The 16,977-nt window shown below is 37.6% G+C and overlaps 1 protein-coding gene across 9 annotated transcripts in view; it reads right to left on the bottom strand.

Moving 5' to 3' along the window:
* EPB41 (erythrocyte membrane protein band 4.1) overlaps positions 1-16,977 on the bottom strand; it is a 193,975-nt gene that overhangs the window by 79,188 nt on the left and 97,810 nt on the right. For all 9 annotated transcript variants that reach the window (XM_036745672.1, XM_036745677.1, XM_036745676.1 and 6 more), the window contains exon 6: positions 1,042-1,117. In XM_036745672.1, the coding sequence (XP_036601567.1) occupies positions 1,042-1,117 (76 nt within the window). The remainder of the gene's footprint in view (positions 1-1,041; positions 1,118-16,977) is intronic.

Below are 16,977 nucleotides of genomic sequence, written 5' to 3'. Positions count from 1 at the left end.
TGAATGGCAGTGTGACAAAGCAGGATTTGAACTCAAGCCTCTGAATTCTTAGCCTGGTGATCCTTGTTCAATAGTATCTAAACAACATCTTCACCACCATCACCTGATTTATTTTAATCCTTTGGAAAGTCCTTGGTGAAATCTTAGGAATCCAATAAAAAGTCACTTTCTAAATTAAAAGACAAATCTCATGAAATTAAACAGGCTTTAAAAAATAATTACAGGAAGTTTCATAGTGACAGGTGCAATCTTTCCCCCATGCCTAGATTATTCTCTCTTCTCAACTCCAACGATTGGCTTGTTTCAAGACAGCTTGAATCCCACCTTCTGGAGGAGGATGTGCCCAGTGACCCTTCCCCTCTCTCACCGCTACTGCTTTCCCCTGGAGATTATCTTCCATTTGCACCATATACAGCTCATATGTACAATTTTCTGCATGCTGTTTCTCCTACCAAATGTGAGCACCTTGAGGACAAGGACTCTAGCACCTTGAATATCCCACCCCTGTAAGCTTCAGCTTCTTCATCAATGTGAAGAGCAGAGTGCATAGTATCTAGAGTCAATTTCAACTCCAAAATGACATAACCGTGTAACTCTAAGTAAAGACAGAAATTCAGAAGGTTAAGAACTAAAGTTCTGGGTCTTCAGAATATCAAAGACAGCATGAGAGAAGAAGGTGAAAGAAAAGATAGAAATTTCCCTCTACAACTCTTCCACCCAAGTCTTCTAGAACACAGTGGTATCTTTTCCACAACTTGGACAGACCATTAGAGTGGTCAGAACTGTGGCAGGAATATGCTAACTCATCTACTGACTGAATCTATAAAACATCTTCCCTACCCCAATCAGGGATTGGGGATCAGGCATTTGGAGCCTGCAGCTATGTATACCCAAAGCTACCTCACAGTTTATATTGAGTCCTCTTTTATCTTGGAATTTCTAGTTTAACAGATCTTCATCCTTCTCATTCTGGAAATGGAAATTCCCAGTGCTTAGGATAATGGAAATTACTTTTAATTAACTTAATAATTCAAATATTACCTTGTTATATCCTCTGATAATTGTGCTGGGTCAGGTGGATAAAACTTCACATTGAATGTAAAATTCCAAGGGGCTCCTGTAAACATACAAAAGCATTTTATAACTTATGGAAACTAACACAGGAAAAACTGACCCATAAGTTAAAAAGATCTATATCAATAATGTTCCAGGTACACTACTGACTAGGGAGAGGGATGTCAAACAAAAAGAAATAAAAGAAAGACAAGTGAGCCATTGAAACATGGCTTCTGAAATAGGCAGACTAGGACAGAAGGGATCACAGTCAAGCAGGATAGCTTTGAAAGTAACAAGTTGAATTTATTTCATAATTAAAAAGAAAACAAGCTGTCTTATAATAAAGATTTGAAGTTTCATTTCTATTTTATATATGTATGTGTGTGTATATCTTTTTATACACACACACACACACACACACACACATATATATATGTATGGAAGTGCTCATTTTAGGTGATGTTTATTAGGCTAAGAAAAAAATTGGGAGAAAAAACCAACTAAATACAAAACTTTTAATCCATACAGCTGTTTCATGTCTCATGTTGTTTAGAACAAATATGGGAAAGGGAGGGGGGGTATTGGAAAAGTGTATGTCCCCACAAATCTGGATAAGAGAGAAGCTATATTATAGGAAAAACAGTAGTAGAGATACCTATAAGTTCACATTAGACAAAAACCAAAGAAAGAGGCCAGTAATAAAACTAACAGCCTCAGTGTCTACTCAAATACAAACAAACATGGGTTACAGGCAAGGTGAACTAGGTCAGGGCTTCTTAACCTTCTTCCACCTGCAGCCCCTTTTTACATTTTGGCAGCGTTCATTGGCATTGTGTGGCATGACAGCACACACAGTACAAAATGTGCATACTCTCTGTTCAGAACAAGGCTGCAGTGAAATTGCTCAATGCAACATGGGCAAGCAATGCCAGAAACACCTTGGATTCATTACACATTTGATTTTTAATTAATTTTTGGTCATTGCACATTCAGAAACCTTTTAATGTTGCCAAATTTTCGATACCCCATATGAGGTTGTGACCCATAGTTTAAGAAGCGCTGAACTAGCTCACCTAATATAAGGAGGAGAATTTTATGTCCTAAGTTTTGATGAGACTTGGTGAGACAAAATCCATTACCATGCTTCTGGATGAGTATACTTTATTCAAAAATAAACAAATAAGTAAAAGGGGGTGGGGAGCTAGCCCTGTTTATTAAGAAGATGTATGCTCATGAGGAAACCCAGGACCCAGAACGATGATGACAGGAAAGCATGATGACGGACTTAACTTCTCTGGGCCTCAGTTTCCTCATGAAAAAAGAGAGAGCTAGACTCTGAGGTCCCTTCCATCTCTAAATCTATGATCTTTTGAATATTCGGGTCAAACATCAGAGGAGGCATAAACAAAACTGGCATTGTTATCAGAGTATACTATGAATAGCCCTGGACAGAAAGATGAAAGAGCTGAGGAATTCAGGAAACAACTCAAAACCCTCCATAGAACAGAGACAACTGGAAATCTTCAGTTATCCAAATGCCTATTAGAACTGTCTCTGTATCAAAAGTTTTATGGACTAGAGCAGAATACAACCAACTTCATCCTGACACTGAGTTATTGAGAAAAGATTCAATTACACTTATGAAAGAGGCAAAAAGTATAACATTTATAAAATACTACTACTAAAATGATTAAAACAGGAGATTGGTATTTGATAGACTAAACTTCAATGAAGCCTTATAGAAATGGCAGCAACTGTTAAATAAGTGCATCTATATTCATATATAAACACAGATTGAAATAACCTCATCCCCCTGAAACTCACAAAAGCAGCACCACCCATCCTTAGCCACACCGCCCCCCCCAAAGACACCAGTCTGAAAAGAGAAACACACACTAGCAACTTTCTAAGAAGAACTGTAAGCCATAAAATCCCAAAGGTCCCAGCACGTGTGACCATCTGCTTCATTTCTTACCAAATCTAATGTAAGGGTGAACTCCCACATCCTCTAAGCAATCTATTGCCCACTTTCTGTGAGCTAAGTCATGACTGTGACATAATGAAAAACAAAAAGGAGTCAAAGTGTGTATTGAATAATAATAATTTACTAGAATTCTGCTTTGTATACTATTTCTTCGCCTCCCAACAGAATTACTACCCACTCACCTCCCTTCTTCTGCATTTCTATTACAAGCAATAAAGCACAAGCATCTGCTTGAGGAACTCTAGAGCCTACTAACAACAGGTCTCCAAAACCCATTTTACTTTACTACTTTGATTCTGTTATGGTTGAAAAATTAGCCACAATTGAGAATTATGTGTTTGATAAGAGATTCTCGAAAATCGTTAAGGGCCTGACTTTTGCAGTGTTCTAACCACTACTTAGGGACTTAACTCAATGAGGGAGGCTGAGGTGTTATATTGAATTAAGTAAACTAGTTAAGAGAATATCTATATATCAGATTACCAATTTTCAGAGAATTACAGACACTCTTACACATGGAATTATTTAGCTCTCCAGATTTGCACTCCAGCTTCTTAAAAGCCTTCTCCGCTATTTCTCTGGGAACTTCCTACATTCATCTGGTCTCACCTTATTGTTTCTTGAGACTTTTATCCCTTAAACTACCCTGATTGCTAAGGGACATCTCTAGTCATCCTGATCTATATCTTGCTATAGGGCCCAAATGGCTCCAGGAGAAAGTGAGTCTGGTGACTTTGCACAGCCCTCCCTCATTTAAATCCAATTCACCTGCAGTTCATGGCATCAGTTTCCTGATATGCAAACAACAGCAACAATCAAAAGTAGAGCCTGGGGGGCAGAGCCAAGATGGCGGCTGGAAAGCAGGGACTTGCGTGAGCTTCCCGCCAGGTCCCTCCAAAAACCTATAAAAAATGGCTCTGAACAAATTCTAGAACTGCAGAACCCACAAAACAGCAGAGGGAAGCAGGGCTCCAGCCCAGGACAGCCTGGATGGTCTCTGGGTGAGGTCTATCGCACCTGGAGTGGAGGGGAGCGGAGCTCAGCGTGGGAGGCAGCAGGACCAGCCAGACCAGGAGCCAGGCAGAACAGGCCCTAGCACCCTGAATCAGTGAGCTGCGGCAGTTTCAAGACTTCTCAACCCACAAACACCAAAGACAACAGAGAAGGTTAGTGGGAAAAGCTTCGGGGGACAGAGTGAAAAGAGTTCGTGGTTCAGCCACCGCCCTGGGGACAGCGGGGGTGGTGCAGCTACAGAAGTACAGCTGGAGTTGCTTCCGGCCATAGGCCCACCTGGTGGGAGGAATTAAGTGGCAGATCAGAGCAGGAGTGCAGAGCCTGCTGAAATTGCATCAAGTCCAGGTTGGCGGTTCTTGGGGAAAGAGGAGTGCTGTTGTGGCAGAGCTGGCTGTATAGAAATAGCTCTGAAATCAACAGCGCATCCCCTCAAACTTGGAACAAAGTACTCTTTACTCTACAAGCAGTCATACCCCGATGAAAAACTCAAGGGTCAAGTTAGTTGGCTGGGAACATGGCCAGGCAGCAAAAACGAACTCAGATTCAGTCTCAGACTTTGGAATCTTTCTTTGGTGATAAAGAAGACTAAAACATACAGCCAGAAGAAGTCAACAAAGTCAAAGAGCCTACATCAAAAGTCTCCAAGAAAAACATGAACTGGTCTCAAGCCATGGAAGAGCTCAAAAAGGAGTTGGAAATGCAAGTTAGAGAAGTAGAGGAAAAATTGAGATGAGAAATGAGAATGATGCGAGAAAACCATTAAAAACAAGTCAATGACTTGCTAAAGGAGACCCAAAAAAATACTGAAAAAAATATTGAAGAAAACAACACCTTAAAAAATAGACTAACTGAAATAGCAAAAGAGCTCCAAAAAGCCAAGAATGCCTTGAAAGGCAATATTAGCCAAATGGAAAAGGAGGTCCAAAAGACCACTGAAGAAAATACTACTTGAAAAATTAGACTGGAGCAAGTGGCAGCTAGTGACTTTATAAGAAATCAAGATATTATAAAACAGAACCAGAGGAATGAAAAAGTAGAAGACAATGTGAAATATCTCATTGGAAAAACCACTAACCTGGAAAATAGATCCAGGAGAGATAATTTAAAAATTATTGGACTACCTGAAAGCCATGATCAAAAAAAGAGCCTAGATAGCACCTTTCAAGAAATTATCAAGGAGAACTGCCCGATATTCTAGAGCCAGAGAGTAAAACAGAAATTGAAAGAATCCACAGATCGCCTCCTCAAATAGATCCCCAAAAGAAATCTCCTAGGAATATTGTCACCAAATTCCAGAGCTCCCAGGTCAAGGAGAAAATACTGCAAGCAGCCAGAAAGAAACAATTTGAATATTGTGGAAACATAATCAGGATAACACAGGATCTAGCAGCATTTACATTAAGGGATCAAAGGGCTTGGAATATGATATTCCGGAGGTCAATGGAGCTAGGATTAAAACCAAGAATCACCTACCCAGCAAAACTGAGTATCATGCTCCAAGGCAAAATATGGGCTTTCAAGCTTTCTCAATGAAAAGACCAGAGCTGAATAGAAAATTTGAGTTTCAAACACAAGAATCAAGAGAAGCATGAAAAGGCAAACAAGAAAGAGAAATCACAAGGGAATTACTAAAGTTGAACTGTTTTGTTTACATTCCTACATGGAAAGATGATGTTTAGAGGGCACAGGGTGAGTTGAATATGAAGGGATGATATCTAAAAAAATAAAATCAAATTAAGGGATAAGAGAGGAATATATTGAGAGAGGGAGAGATAGAATAGGGTAAATTATCTCATATAAGAGTGGCAAGAAAAAGCAGTTCTGTAGGAAGGGAAGAGGGGGCAGGTGAGGAGGAATGAGTAAATCTTGCTCTCATCGGATTTGACCTGAGGAGGGAATACCATACACACTCAATTGGGTATCTTACCCCACAGGAAGGAAGGAGGAAGAAGATAAAAAAGGGGGGATGATAGAAGGGAGGGCAGATGGGGGGAGGAGGTAATCAAAAACAAACACTTTTGAAAAGGGACAGGGTCAACGAAGAAAATTCAATAAAAAGGGATAGGTTAGGAAGGAGCAAAACATAGTTAATCTTTCACAACATGAGTATTGTGGAAGGGTTTTACATAATGATACCCATGTGGCCTATGTTGAATTACTTGCCTTCTTAGGGAGGGTGGGTGGGGAGGCAAGAGGGGAGAGAATTTGGAACTCAAAGTTTTAAAAACAGATGTTCAAAAATATCAAAAAAGTTTTTGCATGCAACTAGGAAATAAGATACACAAGCAATGGGGCGTAGAAATTTATCGTGCCCTACAAGAGAAGAAGGGAAAGGGGGATGGGAGGGGAGTGGGGTGACAGAAGGGAGGGCTGACTGGGAAACGGGGCAACCAGAATATATGCCATCTTGGAGTGGGTGGGAGGGTAGAAATGGGGAGAAAATTTGTAATTCAAACTCTTGTGAAAATCAATGCTGAAAACTAAATATATTAAATAAATTTTAAAAAAAAAGTAGAGCCTGACAATTTATAATTTGCTTTAATGATAAATTGTAGATGTTTTTATTTTTTTCTGTTTCTTACGTCACTGTAGTAACCCATGTGTCCCTACACCTCCCTGATCCTAAGTCATCCCATTTGACAAACAGTAATTCTGTAGCAAAAAAAAAGTCAGCACAATTGATCAATTCATCGAAAAAGTCCAGAAAGAGGTAACACCTTCGGCCCTCCCACCTCCACAAAGGGGTGAGTTGAGAGTATCTTCTCATATCTGTTCTTTGGAGGCCCACTTGATCTTTATCATTTTATTACATTTACTTTGGCTCGTTTTGTGTGTGGTTGTTCTTTCCATTTACATTGTGATAGTTACTGTGTATACTGTTTTCTTGCTCTGCTTACTTCACTTGGCATTAGTTTATATAGCTCTTTTCATACTTCTCTGTACTCATCACTCACACCATTTCTTACAGCACAGTAATAATCGGTTATATTGATGTGCCACAATTTGTTTAGCTATTCTCCAACAGATGAGCATGTACTTTGTTTCCAATTCTTAGTTATCAGAAAAAAAGTGCTGCTATAAATAGTCTGAGGAATATGGGGACTTTCTTCTTATTGATGGCTTCCTTGGGATATAAGCCCAGCAATGGAGTTTCTTGTTCAAAGAGTATAGATATTTTACTATCTGCATAATTCCTGTTTTCCAAAATGGTTGTAACGCTTCAGAACTCTACCAACAATGTATTAGTATGCCTATCTTTCCATAACCCCTCCCATATTGACTTGCATTTTTTGTCAGTTTTGCCAATTTTCAGGGTGGAAGGTACAATCTCCAGATTGCTTTGATTTGCATTTCTCTTACAATTAATCATTTGGTGCATTTTTTTTTCATGTGGTTGTGAATACTTTGCAGTTATTTTGAGAACTGTTTGTTCATACCCCTTGACCATTTATTTATTGGGGGATAGCTATTAGTCATATAAATTTATGAATCATTTACATATTTTGGATAACAAATTCTTATAAGAGAAAATTCGATACAAAGATTCCGCCCCCCCCCAACCATTTACCATTTCATTCTAGATGCATTGAAATTGTCTGTGTAGAAGCCGTGCAACTTCAAGTAATCGAAGTTATCTATTTTATCTTTTGTAATTGCCTCTATTTCTCATTTGGTTAAGAATATATTTCTTATGTATAGCTGTATATAACCTGATTCTTTACTAAATTTTTTTAATAAAATGAACTGAACATTAAGGTCATGTATCCATTAAGAATGCACGGTGGAATGTGATACAAGGTGTTGGTCTAAGCCTCATTTCTGCCAGACTGCCTTCTAATTTTCCTAACAGATTTCATCAAATAGTTTTTCCCTAGGCAACTTATGTTTTCCATTAGATCAAATCCTGGGTTATTGTAATATCAATTGAGTTGGGACTTTCTTACTTTTTAAAAATGATTAATTAAGTGTCTTTGAGTCTTACTAGGTGCTATGCCCCAGGCCCAAACCCCAATTAGGTGCTAAACCTATGTGGGTGTGACTTGGTAACCAAGGTGGGACCTCAGGTGGGGCTAACTAAGGGAGGGCCTAGTTTACACATGAGTTTGAGTGATAGGTTTGGGACATCAGAGGCTCTTAGACCACGTGGGTTTAAGTCGCCTCTTTGTGACAATTTTAGATCACATGGGTGAGTTGCATGTGTGACTCACCCCTGACCCTGAAAAAGATATAAAACCTGGGGTTGGCTTTCTGTTCTTTGGAGCTCTTACCCACAGCAGTGGTGGCTCGAGTGACTCTGGGCCAGCCCACGTTATGAGCTCCCAGGCTGAACCTAGATGTTGGTAACTATGAATCTGTATTTGGTCTGTCTGTCGATGTTCGTGATTTGTTTAGGGCTCTCACTCATGCTGGTGTGCTGATGCAGAGACTCCGGGCAGCTGTAGCTAAGGGCCCTCCAGCTTGTAACCCAGACTTTGTTAAACTCTGGTAACTATGTATTGATTGAGATTTGAATCGGACAAGGTCTGTCTGTCCATGTTTGTACTTTGTTTGTATTTTGCTCTGAAGTTCAGGGTGGTGGTTTTTTCCCCTGAACTAAGTGAATGATGGTTGTATGCTGAATTAAAGTAGGCTTGTCAACCCCTTCACCTTGCTTTCCTTAGTTAAGCAGATCAAAAGAACCTGTACTTTTGCAGTGTGTTGGCAGCTTTCTGGGTGCTGGTTGTTGGTGGATCTTACACCCCCACAGAAGCTGCTAGCCGGATTGTTGAAACAGTTATTGAGTTCTACTGTTTCTGAATCTCCCCTGTCTAGACTGTTCCACTGATCTGTATCTCTACTCTTTAACCAATGGATGATTTTGATGACTGCTGCTTTATAATATAGTTTAAGATTCGGAACCGTCATTCACCTTTTGCCTTTATTTTCCTTATTTCCCTTACTATTCTAGATCTTTTGTTTTTCCAAATGAATTGTTATTATTTTACCAAACTCTATTAAAGTATTCCTTTGGCAATATGAATGATACAGCAATAAAAGTGTAAATTAATTTTGGTGGTGTTATCATCTTTATTATATTGGTCTGGCCCAGTCATGAGCAGTGAATATTCTTCCAGTTACTTAGGTTGTTCTTGATATCTTTAAGAAGCACTTTGTAATTCAGTCTTTTTGGAAGCTTTACATGCTATACAAGTCTTTTTGGATACTTTTTGAGGTTGATCCCCAGATACTTTGTTCATTTTGTAGTTATTTGGAATTGGGATTTCCCTTTCTATTATTGCTTCTTGTATTTTGCTATTATTATCCAGAAATGCTGTTGATTTTTAAGGATTTACTTTGTAGCCTGCAACCTTTACTAAAGCTAGTAATTGTCTCAATTAGTTTCTTTGCTAATTCCCCAGGGTTTTTCAAGTAAACCGTCATATCAGCAAACATGAATAGTTTTATCTCCTCTTTACCTATCTTTATTCCTCTAATTCCTTTCTTTTCTCTGATTGCTCTTGCTAACATTTTTCAGAACTATATAGAATAATAGGAAGAGTCTGTATCCTTGCTTCTTTCGTTATTGTATCATTGCTTCACTTCCATATTTCCTGGAAAAGGTTCTAGTATATCTCCCTTGCATATGATGCTTGCTTTGGGTTTTAGACAATTGCTTTTTATATTAAAAAAAAGGTCCCTCTATGCCTATACTTTGTAGGATTTTTAGCATAAATGAGTACTGTACTTTGTCAAAAACCTTTTCTGCATCTACTGAGTTAATCATGTGGATTTTTTAAAATTCTGACCTTTAATATGATTATGTTGATTGTTCTAATGAATGAGCTATCCTTTGCATACCTGGTATAAATCCCAGATCATAATGAATAATTATTTAGATAAATAACTGTATTAAGGTTTTGTCTAAACTTTTTGAGTCAATGTTCATTAATTACATTAGCTTATAGATTTCTTTCAATGTTTTATCTTTCTCTGGTTTAGGTATTAGGACTATATTTATCTCATAAAAGGATTCTGGAAGAGTTCTTTCTTTCTCAATTTTTGAGAATAATTTGTGAAGTATGGGTACTAACTGAAAAGTTTGATAAAATTCTCCTTTGAATCCATCAGGTTCAGGAATATTTTTCCTTGGTAGTTCCTTTATAGATGAATCTATTTCCTTTTCTGAGACCGGATTATTTAAGATCTCTATCTGGTCTTCTGATAGTTTGGGTGTTTTACAGTTTTTATAGGTATTCCTCTACTTTGTGTGTGTTTTCTCAGTTTCGTTAGCATATAACTGTGCATAAAATGTTTTAACTATATTATTTTTATTCCTTCTGATTTTGCTGTGATTTTACCTTGCTCATTTGCTATTTTATTGATTTGACTGTCTGTTCTCTTCTTTTTAGTCAAATTAGCTAAGGGTTTATCAATTTTATCAGTCTTTTGAAAGAACCAGCTTTTAGTTTCATTTATTATTTCCATAGGGGTTTTTTGTTTTGCATTTATCTATTTCCCCTCTAATTTTAACCATCTACTCTTTTGTACTTATCTTAGGTTTGTTGATTTTCTAATTTTAAAATGAATATTGTTTGTTAATCTTTTTTTCAATTTTTTAAACGTAAGATTGTAAGGACATGATTTTCTCCCCATTAATGATAATTTTATCTTTCAACAAAAAGAGGAACCAACAAGAAGAAATCATATTCCGAATTTAATTCTCACTAATGAGGAAGAATGAGTTGCTAGGGAATAAATGATGAGACGCTTAGAAGGTAGTGACTACTCCACTTTAGAATTTATGAGGAGAAGTAAGTAGGGCATAGTCTGACATGAACCCCAATTCTGGGAAATAAATTTCAAATGGTTTAAAGAAAGTATAAATGGAATTACATAGGCTAAAATTATTCAGAGCAAGTGAGCCCAAGAAGGATCAGAAGCTCAAGATTGAAATTTTGAAGCCACAAAGAGAAATCACTCTGATTAAAAGGAAAATGAGGAGTTGACTAAAGAGATAAATGTGGATGCACAGGGAACTCACCAACCAAATTAAATTTTAATAAGAAATGCAAAAGAAATTAGAAGCAAGGGAAGATAACGAAGAAAATTTTTAAAAGATAGAATTGTGATACAAAAATAGAGTCAGGAGTACTAACACTCAGAATGAGGTGAGGAGGTGAGGAGAACTAAGGTCTACAAAAAGGGATTTCTGTTTTTGGCAATAGTAAGGGAAAGAGGAAGATCTCAGAATAGATAAGACCATTGCTGGGGATGGAGAGATGATCATTTATGATGCAAAGAATACCAAGTTGGTTAACTCTTATTTTGCTTCTGTTTTCTCTGTGAAAAAATGATCCTTGGGACAGAAAAGACAAAAAAATAACATACAGGTAACTAATACTCAATCTAAATATGGAGATGATAAGGAAGCACCTAGCTACTCTTACGGAGTTTCGGTCTCCAAGCCCAATGAGATGGAAGATGCGATTGCTAAGATTGCTGCGCGATTGTTAATCAACTCCTAGTACCTTATCCCTTATAATTACCATGTATTTACTTTGCACATGTTTTTATATATGTATACATATATATTTTTATATATACATTTATACACACATATTATTTCCTCCAATAAAATGGTGGTGGTTGCTTGTCCTTCATTTTCAAAGAAGACCACGACACCAGGGAAATGATGACACGACTTACAGTTGACTTTGACTTGAGGGAGGGAGGGCTGTGCAAGGTCACCAGCCTCACTTTCTCCTCCAGAGCCATCTGGGTCCAGTGGCCTGATATTCACCAGGACAACTGGAGATGGCCCAGGATGCATTGGGAGATCTCGGCCCTTTTAAGCGAAGGTCTTTTCAGGTTCTCACTTTGAGTGAGGTAAGCCTATTCAGAGGATAGGCCTCTTTAAGAAGTTAATCAAGGGATAGCCCCTTTAAACAAAACTCAAAAAAAAAAATCAAACTGGGAGGGAAAGACCCTCAGGGTTCCTAGCCAAAAGAGAAACAGTTACTATTTAGTATTTAGACATATTATTTCCTCCAATAAAATGTAAGCTCTCTAAAAGCAGACACTGTCTCACTTTTGTCTGTATCTCTAGCATTGAATATGTTTGGCACATTGTAAGCACTTAAGTGTTTGTTCATTAACTGACTGATACAAAATATGAGGAAATGCTAAAAGTTTAGACTACAAAGTGTCACAATTTCCAAAAATGTTAGAAGAATGAAGTCTACTATACAGCAGCGAACTTGACTAAATTGCTGGCAAATTCTTAGAACTGAAGTAGAACAGGATGCCTCAGGAGAGATTTTCAAGCAAAAGAGGTTCTTGTTCAGGTATGGGTTGAATTATATGGCCTTTGAGGTCTCTTCCAACTCTGAAATTCTGAGAATTCTTGTTCATCAATGAAAAAAGAAGCTATTATTCAACATTAGAAAGAGTAACACACTGGTGATAGAGCTGTGAGATGGTTTAACTACTATAGAAAACATTTTGGAAGAAATTATATTCTGAATCTGATTTTCACTAATAAGGAAGAATGAGTTGCTAGTAACTTAAAGAGGTCAAAGATAGAAATAAAGGTCCAGTGAACATCAAAATATTCACAGCAGCACTTCCGTGGTAGTAAAGAACTGGCAAAAAGTAGAACAATCAAGTGAGTAATAGCTAAACAAACTGAGGTACTTGAATGTAATGAGGGTACTTTTAAGAAGATTCAGAGTGACATGAGATGTCTTATATGAACAGGTACAGGGTGAAGTGAGCAGAAGCAGGAAAACAAAATACAATGACTACAACATAAAAACGAAACTGAATGCTATATAATTATAACGACCAAGACTAGCCCTGAAGAAGCAACGAGAAAATGCAGCTACCTACCTCTCGTTTTGCAGAAGTGCAATAGGGGTGTGGAATATTACATATACTTTCAAATTAGCTTGGTTTGATATGTTGGTTTATTTTCACTGAACTGTCTTTCTTTTTTTGAATCTCTGTTTTTTTTTTTTTTACAAGAGGTAGATTGCTGGTTAAGGAAGGGGAGGGAATCTATTCAGAAGTGAAGCAATATAAAAAAAGATAATAACAATTTTATTTAAGAAAATAAAGGAGAGATTAGGAGTAAGGATATTTCTTTTTCCAACTTAACATTACTCTTTGGTTATGTAATTTATGTTATGTAATTTAATATGATCATCAGCTTCCCAAAAATGGAAAGTCTTCTATTACCCAGAAATGAACTTCCCCCCCCCAAATCTGTCCTCTTCCCAAAAGTCCTCTTGCTGTTGAGGGGACCACCATGAGGCTCACAACCTCAGAATCACTGTTGACTACTTCCTATTCACCACACGAGTTACCTAATCCCATCACATCTCATCACTACCACAGACACCACTCAAGTTCTGGTCTCCATCACCTCACACCTAGACTACCTACTATAATTGCCTTCTAATTCATCACCTTGCCTCCAGTGTCTCCTCTCTTCAGTCTGTCCTCCCTTCAGCCACCAAAGTGATTTTGCTTAAGCATAGGTCTGACCATGCTCTTCTGGATCCCTGTTATCTCCAAGATAAAATATAAAGTACATCTCTTCACAGTTTGGCCCTTTCTTAGCTTTTCAATCTTCTTATATTTTAATGCACTCTACTATCCAGCCACACCAGCCTACTTGGCAGTTCATGGACTGTGACGCTCCATCTCCAGACTCCGTGCCTCTGCACTGGCTGCCCCTCTCAAAAGGAATGCTTTCTTTACTCTCAGCTTCTGACTTCATTAGGTTAGATCCTACCTTTTTTTCAAGAGGCCTTTCCAAATCCCTCACCTGCTCAGCTTACCTTCCACTTACTAAGTATACCTTGTATGTACCTAGTTATTTCTGTGCTGTCTCTCACACTGGAATGTGAGCTCCTTGAGGGTAGGGACTGATTTTTGCCTTTCTTTTTATCCCTAGTGATTAGCACAGTTCCAGGCACAAAGTAAGCACTTAATAAATGGTTGTTAATGGACAGAACTGTTATCAGTCCTATTTCAATCAACTATCATTTATTAAACACCTACTTTGTACTGGGCCCTAGGGACACAAGACAAAAGCCAAAATATTGCCTACCCAAAAGGAACTTAAATTTTCTCCAGGGAAAAAATTTGTACATATAAGTAAATACAAGGTAATAGAGGGAGGAAGCATTAATATCTGGTAATTTCAGGAAAGACCTCATGGAGGAGATAGCACTTAAAGCTGTATTCAAATGTATCTGAAAGACAGAAACACAGACAGACATCATGGAAGCAGTCTAGTCCAATTCCCTCAATTTTATAGATGTAAGTGAGGTCAAGAGAGATTAAGTAACTTGTCTCAGGTCACACAGGTAGTAAGTAGCAGGGGTGGGATTTGAACTCATGACCTCTGCTTAGGAGAAACTAGGCCAGGATATATAGATCTGATCATGGAATCCACAAGAGCTAATGGGATAGATAACCAAGGCAGTGTCAAGAGAGGGCAGAAGAAAGAGGACACAGGAAAGAATCTTGAGATACAACCACAGTTGGGGGAGAAGGAGGGGGATAAGGATAATTATATAAAAAGAATAGTCAGACAGGCAGGAAAACCAAGAGAGTATAGAATCATGAAAACCTGGAAAGCAGAAAATGTCCAGGGATGTTAAGAAAGGATCAAAAACTAAGAAAAGACCATTGGATTTAGCATATAAGAGATTACTGGTAACTTTAGAGAGAGGTGTTTTAGTTGAATGATGAGGTCTGAAGGCAAATTTTAAGTAAATGAGAAGTAAGAGGAGAATTGGAGACAATCAGTATAAACAGCTTTTTCTAGGACTTTGGCTATGAAAGAGAGAAGAGGGATAAGACAGACTAAAGAAATGCTAGGGTCAAGTGAGAGTTTTTAAAGAATTAGGGAGAACTGAGCATGTTTGCAGGCAAAAAAAGGATTCAGAGTGTGTGTGTATGTGTATAAAAATAAAATGTACACATTATATAACATTATATAATATTATATATTATATACACACATATTAAGAAATTGAATATTGGCAGGAGCGGTGGGAGGATGATCATAGGGACAACCTGCCAGGGGAGCAAGAAGGAAATGGAATCAGGGGTACAAATAGAGGGCCTGGCCTTGGTGAGGATAATGGAAATCTTTGCTTAAACACTGAAGTAAAGAATAGAAAAAGGGGGATGATGTCAAGGGATTCTGAGATCCAATTTAGGAGAGAAGAAAGAGCCCATGGGCAGGGGAATGGCCTCTATTTTCTCAGTAAAGTATGAGGTAAGGTGACTTACAGGCATTAATAGTTTGTTTTTAACTATGTTGTATGGGTATGCTTCCATAGCATTTTATTTCAACTTTAACACTGATTAATCTTAACTAACAATAACACTTGCTAATAGTAGAAATAAAAAAATTATATTTTGAGGGAGTTCAGATGCTCCAACAATTATTCTATTTAAACACTCTGGATAGCTAATGTAAGGCCCTTAGGAAACTATAAATCAATGTTCTCCTTCAATGTTTAAGTTAACATGAGATAATAGAGTAAAGGAGATGTCTGAAAACAAATCAAAGCCAGAGCCCAATAAATATAACCCATTTCTACTGCCTTATAATGGAAAAGTTTAAAATAGTACTCCACTTAGGAAAATAATTCTTAATCTGACTGTCAAAGACAAGTCATAACTCTTAATGGGTCAACTGTTATTTACAATTTGTTCCTTAAATAATTTTTAACAAGTTGAAGACACAACCTATTTCACCATGCCTTAGTCCAGGCACCACTAACTTATATAAATTCTAACTGGGTCTGAAATGAAGTTTAGATTTAGATTATCAATATTCTTTCCCACCTCTCTCCCCCCACTAACCCCTAAAAAGCTGGTTAAACTAATTAACGGTAAAAGCAAATTTACAAAAAAGAATTCTTAAAACACTTAAGAATAAACCATTTTCAAGTGCCATAGAAGAGCCATTTATGTAAATCTAAATAAATCTGGCCCTGATCAAACAAAATTTCATTTTGTAATCTATAACACAGAATAGTTTTTCTCTCCTCTTAGCCCAAATTAGTTTTAAAAGTACTCAAAATAATCACATCTAATAGAGCTAAAGCTGTATTACATAATATAATGTACATCTACCATGAGGAGAACACTGCTCATTCCACATTGCTACAACTCTTGATCCCATATCAGGGGCAAGATAAACATTGTTACAGCAGTCATCTTCATTACGCAAAACATCCATATCAAATGCTGAGACTGAGAAACCATGTACTTAGAAGTCAGGAAATGTTAAAGGTAAGTTTCCTGTGGTTCCAAATTTTACTGCACTGAGTCCTTGGAAAGTCTCCCAGTTGTTCCTGTTGTATAACACTCAACTTAAGCAGCATAGGATAGAGAATACTTAAGAAGGGGGGAAAGGACTCAGCCAGCTTGAGTAAGAATTCACTAAAAACTAAAAAGAATTCGCTAAAAACTGCTGGAAAAACTGGAAAGTAGTCTGACAGAAATCCAGTGAGTGAAAAATGCACAGCCACTCTGTAAAACAATTTGGAATCATCCCCCAAAAGTTATTTAACTGTGCACACTTTCTAACCCAGTGATGCTACTACTAGAGCTATACCCACAAAGTGATCAAAGAAAGTGGAAAAGGACTCACATGTAGCAAAAAATTTATAGTAGCTCTTTTGGGGGAATGGCTGAACAAGTTATAGAATATGAATGTGATGGAATACTATTATGCTGTAAGAAATGATGATTAAAATAATCTTGAGCTATCATTTTACAACTACCAGACTGGCTAAAACGACAGAGGGGGAAAGTGACAAAGATTGGAGGAGATGTGGAAAAACTGGGACACTGATACATCGTTGTTGGAATTGTGAACCAATCCAACCATTTTGGAGAGCAATTTGGAATTACAC

This window comes from Trichosurus vulpecula, chromosome 2 (genome assembly GCF_011100635.1).
Source record: "Trichosurus vulpecula isolate mTriVul1 chromosome 2, mTriVul1.pri, whole genome shotgun sequence".
Classification (NCBI taxonomy): Eukaryota; Metazoa; Chordata; class Mammalia; order Diprotodontia; family Phalangeridae; genus Trichosurus; species Trichosurus vulpecula.
This window is presented reverse-complemented; position numbering and strand designations above follow the sequence as displayed.